We start from the raw sequence: 12,340 nt of genomic DNA on the forward strand, positions 1-12,340 counted from the left end.
TAGCATTTAGACTTCTTTACTCCAAATCTAAAAGCAAAACATGTTGGAACAAGTACACTTATTGATTCAATGCAGGAGGCCAATCAATTTCTATATTCAGTACATCTAAGGCAACTATATCCATTTCTATCCCTAGTAGGTCTGATAGATTAGGATTAGTCCTTCCAAAATCACCATGAACAAACTCCTTAACATATGTTCCGGCTTGAGTAGTAACTTCTAGTTCATACATCAAAAAATCCTGAGTCTCCTTAGGGACTTTGGTCAGTTTTATATTTTCTACTGCTCGTTTCCTGATGGCTAAAGGCCTTCTATGAAGGACACGTATGGGGGTTTTTTGCTCTAACACTAATCTCTCAGAATTTTGAATTTTCATGATTGCTTCAGGTGCAGGAACTTGTTTTGTTATGCACAAGGCTTTATAAGTTTTCTTTTTTTCTTCTTCTCCTTCTTTTAGATTCTTAATTTCATTTTTCGAAATAATCTGCAAATCTCTTACCTTAACTAAACTACTATTATTGATGTCACATTCTATGCTTCTCATCTTTTCAAATAATATGTCAGATAAACCAGGATCAATCAACTCCACAATAAACGGCCTTCCAGATCCTAACATACGAACATCTACGTCTTCCCTTCCCGACGATGAGAAATTGTGGTGTTCTGCTCTAAATACTGATTTTATCGGACCTGATAATAATTCATCAACAGAGAGGTCACTTTTTCTGACGCCATCAATAGTCCATGGGGTCTGACTCAAATTTCTTGAATATTTGTTATATCTTCCTGCAATAAAAACAGAGTCATGCTTTCCAGAAGCAGTTAATGTAGCAAAATGCTGTGGAATTGAAGGCGGAAATGGAAGATTTTTCTTCAAATCTTCTTCTGAAATACTCCCGATAGCATTCAAAACACTTGCTCTGGAATAAATATATTCTGGTCCTGCGCTTTTCTTATTAGCATTTGGAAAGTAAGTTCCCGGTATGTGAGAGAGTTGTTTGCATTCTTCATTATTATCAATATATAAAGCCGTGACAGTAATCCGTAGAGGATTATTGTCGTCAAACTTCAAATCATTTGCTAGTTGTTCTAGACATGTTCTCCAGGATTCTTTTATTGTAATGAAAGCTGACTTTCTTTCAAAATCCAAAAGTCCTTCATATTTATCTTTTATAAAAACTTTCAAAACAGCTTCTCTGATAAAAATAGCTGGAGGGATAGAAAAACTCAAACAACACTGCTTTCTTTCTAAATCCTGTTTATATTTGTCATTATTCAGTATCTGCTTTATAAGCAAAATAGATTGTTCTAGAAGAGGCAGAGTAAGTAATCCAAAACATAAACAGCAAGGATTGGTTTTTATGTGTTTTCCAGGTTTTTCATCTCCTACTTCCGTCTTTTTAGACAGGAAATAATCTTCAACTTTGGATGTAAAATTGTTCCTTTCCCAAATTCTGAAATAGCAAATCTCACAGAGACGAGACTGAATTGATTCAGGCAAATCGTCCTCGTTATTAATCGTGTCTGAATTCGAAACCATTTCTTAAATAGTCCACAAAGAACCTGAAAAAAAAAGTATACTTAATTTGTGCAAGGGTGCGCACCTACCAAGAGGGACTGGGATTCTTCAGATTGGTCTGGAACAGTGTTGAAATACGTCCCTGCGTGTAGTTATGTAAAAATAATTATAAAAAAATAATAAAATATACAGAGGTATCACCAAGGATTTGGTCAGGGGATGGGGAGGGAAGAACTGACAGTTTTCACAGAATTTATCTTGACGGAGTAGATCTTTTATTCATCACCTTTGCACCAATTCCCATTCTAAAAATTCAATTTTCTATTTTGAATGCATTGCATCTACAAAAAACATGTATACATAGAAATACTGAAAACGACCCAAGCCCCATCACTCTACTATTTGTCATATAGCTGAACCAACGCAACTCTATATTTGAATAGGGCTCGTGCAACTCCCTAGTCATATATATCCCTACCACCCAACTTCCCACCTTATGACTCCCCATCACATTTTTACAGTATGTACTTTGCAATTTTATTCAACATCAAAGTAACAAATTAACCTTGATTTTTTGCAAAGTTCAGAGCAAATCTCACCGGTTTCCCACGGCCAAAACCTAGTGCTGACAAACTGGAATTACAGAATTTAGTGGTTCCACCAAGCAGAAAATGGAGTGGCCAAGGCGGGAAGAAAACGGACTTTAAAAACTTTATCAACTAAAATCAATACCTTCATCTATTCCCAAAATGAAAAAAAAAAATGTTAGATCTCTAAATCAAAAAACCTAGCGGGTACGATTTGGCAGAGGACAGTCGCATCTATGTCAGACATTCAAATAATACATATTCTACTGTTTCTTGGAGACTACATCTATAATTTGAACAAAAATAGCGACGAAGACCACACTGCCTTTCCATAACAAACAAATACAACGTAGAGACAATAGCGAAAATTTCAAGACAGTGGAAATTATTTCTGTAGATATTTCGGCCCTATGTCCAAGGGCCGTCTTCAGCACAATACAAGAATAAGAGAGAAACTATATATATGTATATAAAAGAACTTACATCAAATTGTGAGGATAAAAACTGAATAATTAAAAACACTTTTTAAAACTTTTTTTTATTTTTTTTAAAAATAGCCCTAGCATCCTTACTTCAACGAAGTTCAACCAGGACTGGCGAAAAGAATGAAATGAGAATATAAGCTCATTCAAACTGAAGAGCTAATCTTGCTTGTTTAGCAGCCTGTCTCAAAGGCCTTTTCGTAGTTGGTTCAGTACTATTATTAAATAAAAAAAAACTAATTTTTTTAGCTGAAAGTAAGGAGCGACATTAAAACTTAAAACGAACAGAAATTACTCCGTATATGAAATGGGTTGTCCCCTCCGCAATCCCTCGCTCTTTACGCTAAAGCTTTTAATTGTTTTAAAAAGTAGAATTGTGGCAAAGAGTCAAACTTCAGCGTAAAGAGCGAGGGATTGCGGAGGGGACAACCCATTTCATATACGGAGTAATTTCTGTTCGTTTTAAGTTTTAATGTCGCTCCTTACTTTCAGCTAAAAAAATTAGTTTTTTTTATTTAATTTCTGAACGTTTTTGAATTAATGCATGTTTGGTTTTGGCTCTCCGCACATAAATTATTAAAATGAAACTTGTATATTAATTCTTTTTTTGGCTAAATGGCTTTCTCTTAGTTTTGATCAGACGATTTTGAGAAACAAGGGGTGGAGAAGGAGGCCTAGTTGCCCTCCAATTTTTCGGTCACTTAAAATGGCAACTAGAACTTTTAATTTTTAATGAACGTTTTTATTAGTAAGAAATACACGTAGCTTAAGAATTAACTTACATAACAAACTTTCATAACCTTATATTTTTATTATGTATACGAGGGGGTTTTTACCCTCGTTAATACCTCGCTCTTTACACTAAATCGTAAGTTTTGTCCCAATTCTTTAAGAATGACCCCTGAATCAGAAAGGCCGTAGAATAAATAGTTGAAATTACTAAAAATACTTTAGCATAAAGAGCAAGGTATTTATCTCCTCCTAAATACCTCGCTCTTTATACTAAAGTATTTTTAGAACCCCTCATATGCGTAATTATCTCTGTTCGTTTTAGGTTTCAATGCTACTTCTTCCTTTCATTTGAAAAAACGTTTTCATGTTTATTTTTCATTGTTTTCTTATAGTAGTGCTAGAGAACCCTGCGCCCTTTTCATTGAATTTTTCTTCCCTCATGACAGATTCCTCCAAGGAAAGATCCTCCAACATAGCCCCCTCTCCTCAGCCCCACCCCCAAACAAAATAAAATCCCCCTGAAAACGTCTGTACACTTCCCAATAACCATTACTATATGTAAACACTGGTCAAAGTTTGTAACTTGCAGCCCCTCCCCCAGGGATTGTGGGGGAGTAAGTCATCCCCAAAGACATAGTTATTATGGTTTTCGACTATGCTGAACAAAATGGCTATCTCAAAATTTTGATCCGTTGACTTTGGGAAAAAAATGAGCGTGGGAGGGGGCCTAGATGCCCTCCAATTTTTTTGGTCACTTAAAAAGGGCACTAGAACTTTTCATTTCCGTTAGAATGAGCCCTCTTGCGACATTCTAGGACCACTTGGTCGATACGATGACCCCTGGGGAAAAGAAAAAAAAACAAAAAAAAACAAAAAACAAACAAATAAACACGCACCCGTGATTTGTCTTCTGGCAAAAAATACAAAATTCCACATTTTTGTAGATAGGAGCTTGAAACTTCTATAGTAGGGTTCTCTGATACGCTGAATCTGATGGTGTCATTTTCGTTAAGATCCTACGAGTTTTAGGGGGTGTTTCTCCCTATTTTCTTAAATAAGGCAAATTTTCTCAGGCTCGTAACTTTTGATGGGTAAGATTAAACTTGATTAAACTTATATATTTAAAATCAGCATTAAAATGCGATTCTTTTGATGTAGCTATTGATATCAAAATTCAATTTTTTAGAGTTTTGGTTACTATTGAGCCGGGTCGCTCCTTACTACAGTTCGTTACCACGAACTGTTTGATAAATCGGTTTAGTAAAATATTTTGTTAGATCATTTTTAATTAAATTTGATGTAAGTTCTTTTATATATATATAGTTTCTCTCTTATTCTTGTATTGCGCTGAAGACGGCCCTTGGACATAGAGCCGAAATATCTACAGAAATAATTTCCACTGTCTTGAAATTTTCCCTATTGTCTCTACGTTGTATTTGTTTATAATTTGAACAATTTAATTTTTTTTTAGATTTTAATCTATCCAAATAATGCAATTATGGCCTAAAATTGCTCGAATTAATGGTAAGATAGATGACAGTTTGAATAAGGAATAAAAAAAAATTTAAGCACCAGTCATTTTAAACGAGTCTAAACAAAGGCCATTTAGACGCTTTTTCCGAAGCAAAATAATAGACCCTAACCCAAACATTAATGCATTATTGGTTTAAATATTGCTTGGATATATTTGCTATGCATGTTCGGATGGTTTTCAGAGGCTGGAGTGCTATATCTACAACAGAGCAATACTCTGGGAGAACAGTTAAACAAAGTCTCAACCTTGTCTTTCAAAGAAACCAAAAATAAAGGGGGAGACGTCCATATATTGCTATCGCAATTTCGATTTTACTGATAGAATTTCTTAAAATTCTAAATTTACATTTTTTCTTGCGATAAGTCGAGTTGTACAATGTTTAGCTGCTAATTTTTGTCAATTTTGAATTTATAGCCTACGCATATTTCAGTTAAATTTTCAATGAAGAATGATGCCTAGATATTTAAGTTTTTCATTTACAATTGGTTGAGATACAACACAAAGACGTGAATACTTTCATGGGAATATTGCAGCTTCAATCAGAGGTAGATCTAGAGCAAAATCTTGGTGGTGGGGGGGGGGGGCAATGTGACAAGGGCGTCAATAAGCAAAATCTTGGGAAATCAATGTGACAAGGGTGCCAATAATTGACCAAGTGCCAATAATTGATTCAATGCAGGAGGCCAATTGAATCAATTATTGAATCAAATTATACTAAATACCTAACATTAAAATCAGTAGTCACAAGACCTAACACATCTATCACTTCAAAAACTCCAAACTAAATCTACAAAAGGGGTTAGACAAGAATTAGAAACTAATTTTTAAAGGCTCCAACGCATTATCTTTTATATATAAAAAAAAGTAAAACACATATGAACAAATAAAAAGAGATATCTCAAGACACTTACCTTTTTACACCTATAATTCCCAATTCATATGATTAAAGTTTGTTAAATTTGGGTATATATAGCCTATATGTTTTTAAGTCTCTCAGAGATGATTACACTGAAAAATTAGTTAAAGAAACTAAAAGAAGAATTCAGAATTTTGAGATGTATTTGGCTCTTGCTAGCCCAATTAAAACCTAAATATATTCATTGCCATGCTTAAAGATTGTATCTGACACTTCATACTTCTTATATGATTACTGTAAACCGTTTGCTAAACTCTTCGCAAAGGCAGAGTCAGTAGTGCAGTCCTTTCTCTTGCAAATCCTTTCTTTGAGAAAACTTATTGTTTTTGTTTGGGGTTAGACGCGTTCAACCAATAGGTCATGTGCGTTTGCATCACTTGATTTTTCTGTGCCTTAGGTAAATCACTAGCTTGCTTGGGTATCATTTCAGTTCATATTTACTGAATTTGTATATGTATAACTTATCTTACTATTGGTAGGGGGTTATTCACCTCCAGCTATTTCCTGTGTTGAAAAACAAGAATATAATAAATAATACATTTTTGCATTATAACCTGTCGCATAATTCCAGATATAAAAATGTGAACAGATAAAATGCGAGTAGATAAAATAACTCTAAAACAAAAGTATATAGAAAGTGAGAAAAAAAGAAGTCTTATAGGGAGCGAACCAAACCAGCAGTCTGAACGAATCTACCTAATAAGCTTGTGCTTAGTCTTCTAGCCCCAGGTGGTGAGGTGTGATGACCCAGAACAGCACGCAGAACAACTTACCAACCCCTTTTAGCAACTATCTCAGAAATGTGAAAACATCAGATATTGACTCCAGGCATGGCAGCAATGGTATGGGAAATGGTATGGGAAATTCTGTTTTAGAACCTAAATATGGAATATGCATTTCCTGGAACATAACACTTTTTACAAAGGTCTACATTTTATAGAATTTCATATGAAGGTCAGATTCAGGCACGTACCAATGAATTTTTCTTTGAGGGTAGTAAAAGAAATTTTGAGAGGAGAGAATAACAAAAGATGGGAGGAGGGGGCCTAATAACAAAAGAAATTACTAAATAATTTGAAAAAGAAGTGCCTGAAAATTCTAGAAAATTTTAATATTTTTGAGATGGGCCAAGGCCCCCATAAGTGCGTGCCTTGACGGAGTGGACCACCCTTAACACTGAAACGGTAGCAGGAAGTCCATAGGTGTAATAACAATTTGGATATAGGAGGAAGTTAATAAACATTGAATTGGTATACCAAAGTTTTAGTTGACATTTTAGGTTTTAATTTTGGAATATACAACCAAAGCAGAAAAAACTATACCCAATGATAGTCAGTCTATCTTATAATTAAATAAAAAAACAAGTTTTTTTAAATGAAAGTAAGGAGCGACATTAAAACTTAAAACGAACAGAAATTACTCCGTATATGAAAGGGGCTTTTCCTCCTCGACACCCCGCTCCTTACCCTAAAGTTTTTTATTGTTTTAAAAAGTAGAGTTGCGAGAAAGAATCAAACTTTAGCGCAAGGAGCGGGGTGTCGAGGAGGAAAAGCCCCTTTCATATACGGAGTAATTTCTGTTCGTTTTAAGTTTTAATGTCGCTCCTTACTTTCATTTAAAAAAACTTGTTTTTTTATTTAATTTCTGAAAGTTTTTGAATTAATGCATGTCTGATTTTGGCTCTCCGTACATAAATTATAAAAATGAAATTTGCATATTAATTCTTTTTTTGGCTAAATGGCTTTCTCTTAGTTTTGATCAGACGATTTTGAGAAATAAGGGGTGGGGAAGGAGGTCTAGTTGCCCTCCAATTTTTTGGTTACTTAAAAAGGCAACTAGATCTTTTATTTTTAACGAACGTTTTTATTAGTAAAAAAAAATACGTAACTTAAGAATTAACTTACGTAACACACTTTTATATTCTTATATTTTTGATTATATATATGAGGGGGTTGGTCCCCTCGTTAATACCTCGCTCTTCACACTCAATCTTGTTTTATCCCAATTCTTTAAGAATGACCCCTGAACCAGAAAGGCCGTAGAATAAATAGTTGAAATTATTAAAAAAAAAATTTAGCATAAAGAGCGAAGTATTTATCTCCTCCTAAATACCTCGCTCTTTATGCTAGAGTATTTTTAGAACCCCTCATATGCGTAATAATCTTTGTTCGTTTTAAGTTTTAATGCTTCTCCTTACTTTCAATTGAAAAAACTTTTCATGTTTACATTTTCATTGTTTTTTTTTTTATAGTAATGCTAGAAAGTCCTGCGCCTTTTTCATTGAATTTCTCTTCCCCCATGAAATATTCCTCCAAGGAAAGATCCTCCCATATAGCCCCCTCCCCTGAACCCCACACCCAAACCAAAAAAATCCCCCTGATAACGTCGGTACACTTCCCAGTAACCATTACTGTATGTAAACATTGGTCAAAGTTTGTAACTTGCAGCCCCTCCCCCAGGGACTGTGGGGGGTAAGTCATCCCCAAAGACATAGTTATTATGGTTTTCGACTATGCTGAACAAAATGGCTATCTCAAAATTTTGATCCGTTGACTTTGGGGAAAAAATGAGCGTGGGAGGGGGCCTAGGTGCCCTCCAATTTTTTTGGTCACTTAAAAAGGGCACTAGAACTTTTCATTTCCGTTAGAATGAGCCCTTTTGCAACACTCTAGGACCACTTGGTCGATACGATGACCCCTTGGGAAAAAAAAAAAAAAAAAAAAAAAAAAAAAAAAAAAAAAAAAAAAAAAAAAATTAACACGCACCCGTGATTTGTCTTCTGGCAAAAAATACGAAATTCCACATTTTTGTAGATTGGACCTTGAAATTTTTCTATAGGGTTCTCTGATACGCTGAATGCGATGGTGTAATTTTCGTTAAGATCCTATGACTTTTAGGGGGTGTTACCCCGTATTTTCCAAAATGAGGCAAATTTTCTCAGGCTCGTAACTTTTGATGGGTAAGACTAAACTTGATGAAACTTATATATTTAAAATTAGCATAAAAATCCGATTCTTTTGATATATCTTTTAGCATCGAAATTCCGTTTTTTGGAGTTTCGTTTACTATTGAGCCGGGTCGCTCCTTACTACAGTTCGTTACCACGAACTGTTTGATGAATTTCTAAATTCAAAGTGGGTGTAAACTGTCAACAAGCAGTCTGCATATACCAATGGTATGCAGAAGGGAGGTCACTAGGGAAGTGGCTCTGGGTAGGTTCCTTCCCAATCAGGGAGGGAAGGCATCAATTCTGAAATGTCAGAGGTGATAAATTAATTTTTGGATGCTCACCTCAAAGTACATTGCTTCACTTTACTATCCACCCCCCCTAATAGATTTAAATTCAGCCTACTGCATATATATATATACATATATATATACATATATATATATATATATATATATATATATATATATATATATATATATATATATATATATATATATATATATATATATATATATATATATATATATTGTCATTTCTGACAATAGCACGACACTTTTCTTCCTGTTGATTGGTTAATATTGGTTGAACAATACTAAAGAAGAAAATATGTATAGTGGGCTGTATATTCATCCATGTAAGAAGGGAGGGGTAAAGTAAAGCAATGCACTAGTACTTCAGTTAGGATTCATTTGCAACTTACCAAGGTAGAAACATGAATGAGAGAGATAATGTTGTTTTTTTTGTAGTAAAGAGCACGTAAGACCAAAACCCATTTGGTATTGATAGGAGCAACCAAAGAATCTTAAATCCTAACAGTATCTTTATTTAGTGCATACTTTTGTGTCAGAATCTCTGTGTTCAGCATCATTCATTCATAAGTCACAAAGATTACTTGTTGAATAAGTTGAACTATTGACACCAATGTTTTCTATTTCCAACCAGGTTCCTTCCATAGCACCTCTTTATGAAAGGTTTTCTGACGTTCTGGATGTCATTGACGATTTGGACAATTTTATTTCTGCAGCATGCAGGGTTGTTCTTACCGTTCCAAAATTGGTGCCAATCCAGCAAAATTTTGGTCTGAATGTATTAATAGTGTAGGCGATTTTCTTTTTCCAACCTTGCCAAAATTCATGGGTGTCCCGATGGCATTTTTGCATTCAAGCACAAAAGTTTTCATACAGGACACACAGATGGCTATTAAGAAACTACCAGGATTCACAGCCCCTTTTGTTTTTATGTCTCCTTTACTAATCTAACTTGTTAGCTTAAAGGTAAACACAAACACTAGACCCAAAATTCATAAGAGACTCAAAATAGGTCTTGGGAATCCATTACTAAGGTAAGGAGCTGACAGATCAATTGCTAGTTGTAGGAAAGATGAATATAGCAGAGGGGGTGGGGCAACTTTGCTAAGTACATTTGTTAAAGTTATGGGTCTACATAACAATTGCTGTTAAAAAATCAACGATGAAATGAAAAAACCAACGATGAAATGTGTTTCCATTTTAACATCAAACACCATCTGACCTTGGTGTTTGTTCAGTAGAACTTGAGGTGGAGACAGTGATACTAACTATGGTAATGACAGCAGCAGCACTAGTGAGAGTGTTGATGTCCATAGCAAGCCAGTCAAATATGCCTCAAAGGATATAGAATTTTAATCATTTCCATGCACCGTGTCTCTATCAATTTCAAAGCCGAAGAAGACAGACCTAATGTTATGTGATACACTGATCCTTTCCTTGGCAATATGGATGTTTCCATGTGCCCAGACAAAATTGAAGCTGAATTAATTACTGCAAGTGTTGATGATCTTAAGGAGCAGCAAACAATTTCTGAGCAGATGACATATGGTGGTTGCATTGAAAGTGTTAAACCAATTGTAGAGCTGCCCCCAACAGAACTTGACACTAAACCAATTGCTCAGAAGAAAGCAAGAAATAAGAAAGAGAAAAGTAAAAAAGAGATGACAAAGCATCCTTTCCCATTAGACCCAGAGTGTCATTCCAAGAAATTTACTAATAGTTGCAAGTTTATTTGTTGCACAGACACTAAAAAAGTTGCATAATAAATTTTGAACAATATATCCTAGAGAAAGGGGTAAACAGGTCATTATGCTATTATGTTTTCTTCCGGTTATATGACGAGTTCCACAATGTGGAGAAAAGTTCAAAAAAAAAAAAAAAAACAAGAGCTAAGAGCTCATATGGCATTGGTGACGAGGTCGGAAGAGCCAAGAGTTCATATAGTATGAGCTCTAGCAAAATTCTTAGAATCAATAGATTGATTTAAAAGGAAATTCAGAGGGTTAATGCCGGTCGGTATTTAAAATAAGAGCTCTGAGACACGAGGTCCTTCTAAATATCAAAATACATGAAGATCCAATCACCCACTCGCAAGTTAAAAATACCTCACTTTTTCTAATTTTTGCTCTCCCTTCAGCCCCAAGATGGTCGAATCGGGGAAAACGACTTTATCTAGTCAATTTGTGCAGGTCCCTGAGACGCCTACCAATTTTCATCGTCCAAACATGTCCAGAAGCATTGAACTCGCCAAAGCACTGGACCCCCTAACTCCCCCAAAGAGAGCGGATCCAGTCCAGTTACTTCAATCGCGTATTTACAACATTTGCTTATTCTACCCACCAAGCTTCAACCCAATCTCTCCACTCTAATCATTTCCCAAGATTTCCGGTTTCCCCCTCCAACTCCCCCCAATGTCACCGGATCTGGTCGGGAGTTAAAATTCCCCAAAGAGAGCGGATCTGTTCCAATTATGTCAATGGCGTATCTAGAACTTGTGCTTATTCTTCCCATCAAGTTTCATCCCAATCTCTCCACTCTAAGCATTTTACGAGATTTCCAGTTTCCAAGATTTCTGCTTCCCCCTCCAACTCCCTATGTCCCTGGATCCAATTCGAATTGAAAATGAAGCATCTGGGACATAAGATCTTTCCGTATATCAAGTTTCATTAAGATTCGATCACCTGTTCAAAAGATAAAGATACCACGTTTTCCAAGATTTCCGGTTTCCCCCTCCAACTCCCCCAATGTCACCAGATATGGTCCGGATTTAAAATAGGACTCTGAAGCACAAGATCCTTCTAAATATCAAATTTCATTAAGAACTGATCACCTGTTTGCCAGTTATAAATACGTCATTTTTTCTATTTTTTTCCGAATTACCCCCACCCCCAACTCCCTCAAAGAGATCGGATCCAGTCCGGTTATGTCAGTCACGTATCTTGGACTTGTGCTTATTCTTCCCACCAAGTTTCAACCTGATCTCTCCACTCTAAGGCTTTTCCAAGATTTCCAGTCCCTCGCCAACTCCCCCCAATGACACTGGATCCGGTCAGAATTTAAAATGAAAGATTTGAGTTACGATGTCCTTCTAAATATGAAATTTCATTAAGATCCGATTTCTCCTTCGTAAATTAGAAAATACCTCATTTTTTCTAATTTTTCATAATTAACCCTCCCCCCAACTCCCCCAAAGAGAGCGGATCCATCCCGGTTATATCAATCACGGATCTAGGACTTGGGCTTATTTTTCCCACCAATATTCATCCCCATCCCTCCACTCTAATCGTTTTCCAAGATTTTAGGTTTCCCCCT

General features: G+C 35.5%; 1 protein-coding gene across 5 annotated transcripts in view; it reads right to left on the reverse strand.

The window, feature by feature from the left end:
* The window catches only part of LOC136036243 (tRNA pseudouridine synthase Pus10-like), a 36,027-nt gene continuing 23,687 nt past the window's right edge, over positions 1 to 12,340 (reverse strand). For 4 of the 5 annotated variants that reach the window (XM_065718356.1, XM_065718353.1, XM_065718354.1 and 1 more), the window contains one exon: positions 1 to 1,563. In XM_065718356.1, coding sequence (XP_065574428.1) covers positions 59 to 1,540 — 1,482 coding nt within the window. In that variant the 5' untranslated portion in view covers positions 1,541 to 1,563 and the 3' untranslated portion in view covers positions 1 to 58. Of the gene's footprint in view, positions 1,564 to 2,589; positions 2,694 to 12,340 lie in introns of those variants that run through there. The other variant, XM_065718355.1, reaches the window with a different exon arrangement.

Source organism: Artemia franciscana, chromosome 15 (assembly GCF_032884065.1).
Source record: "Artemia franciscana chromosome 15, ASM3288406v1, whole genome shotgun sequence".
NCBI lineage: Eukaryota > Metazoa > Arthropoda > Branchiopoda > Anostraca > Artemiidae > Artemia > Artemia franciscana.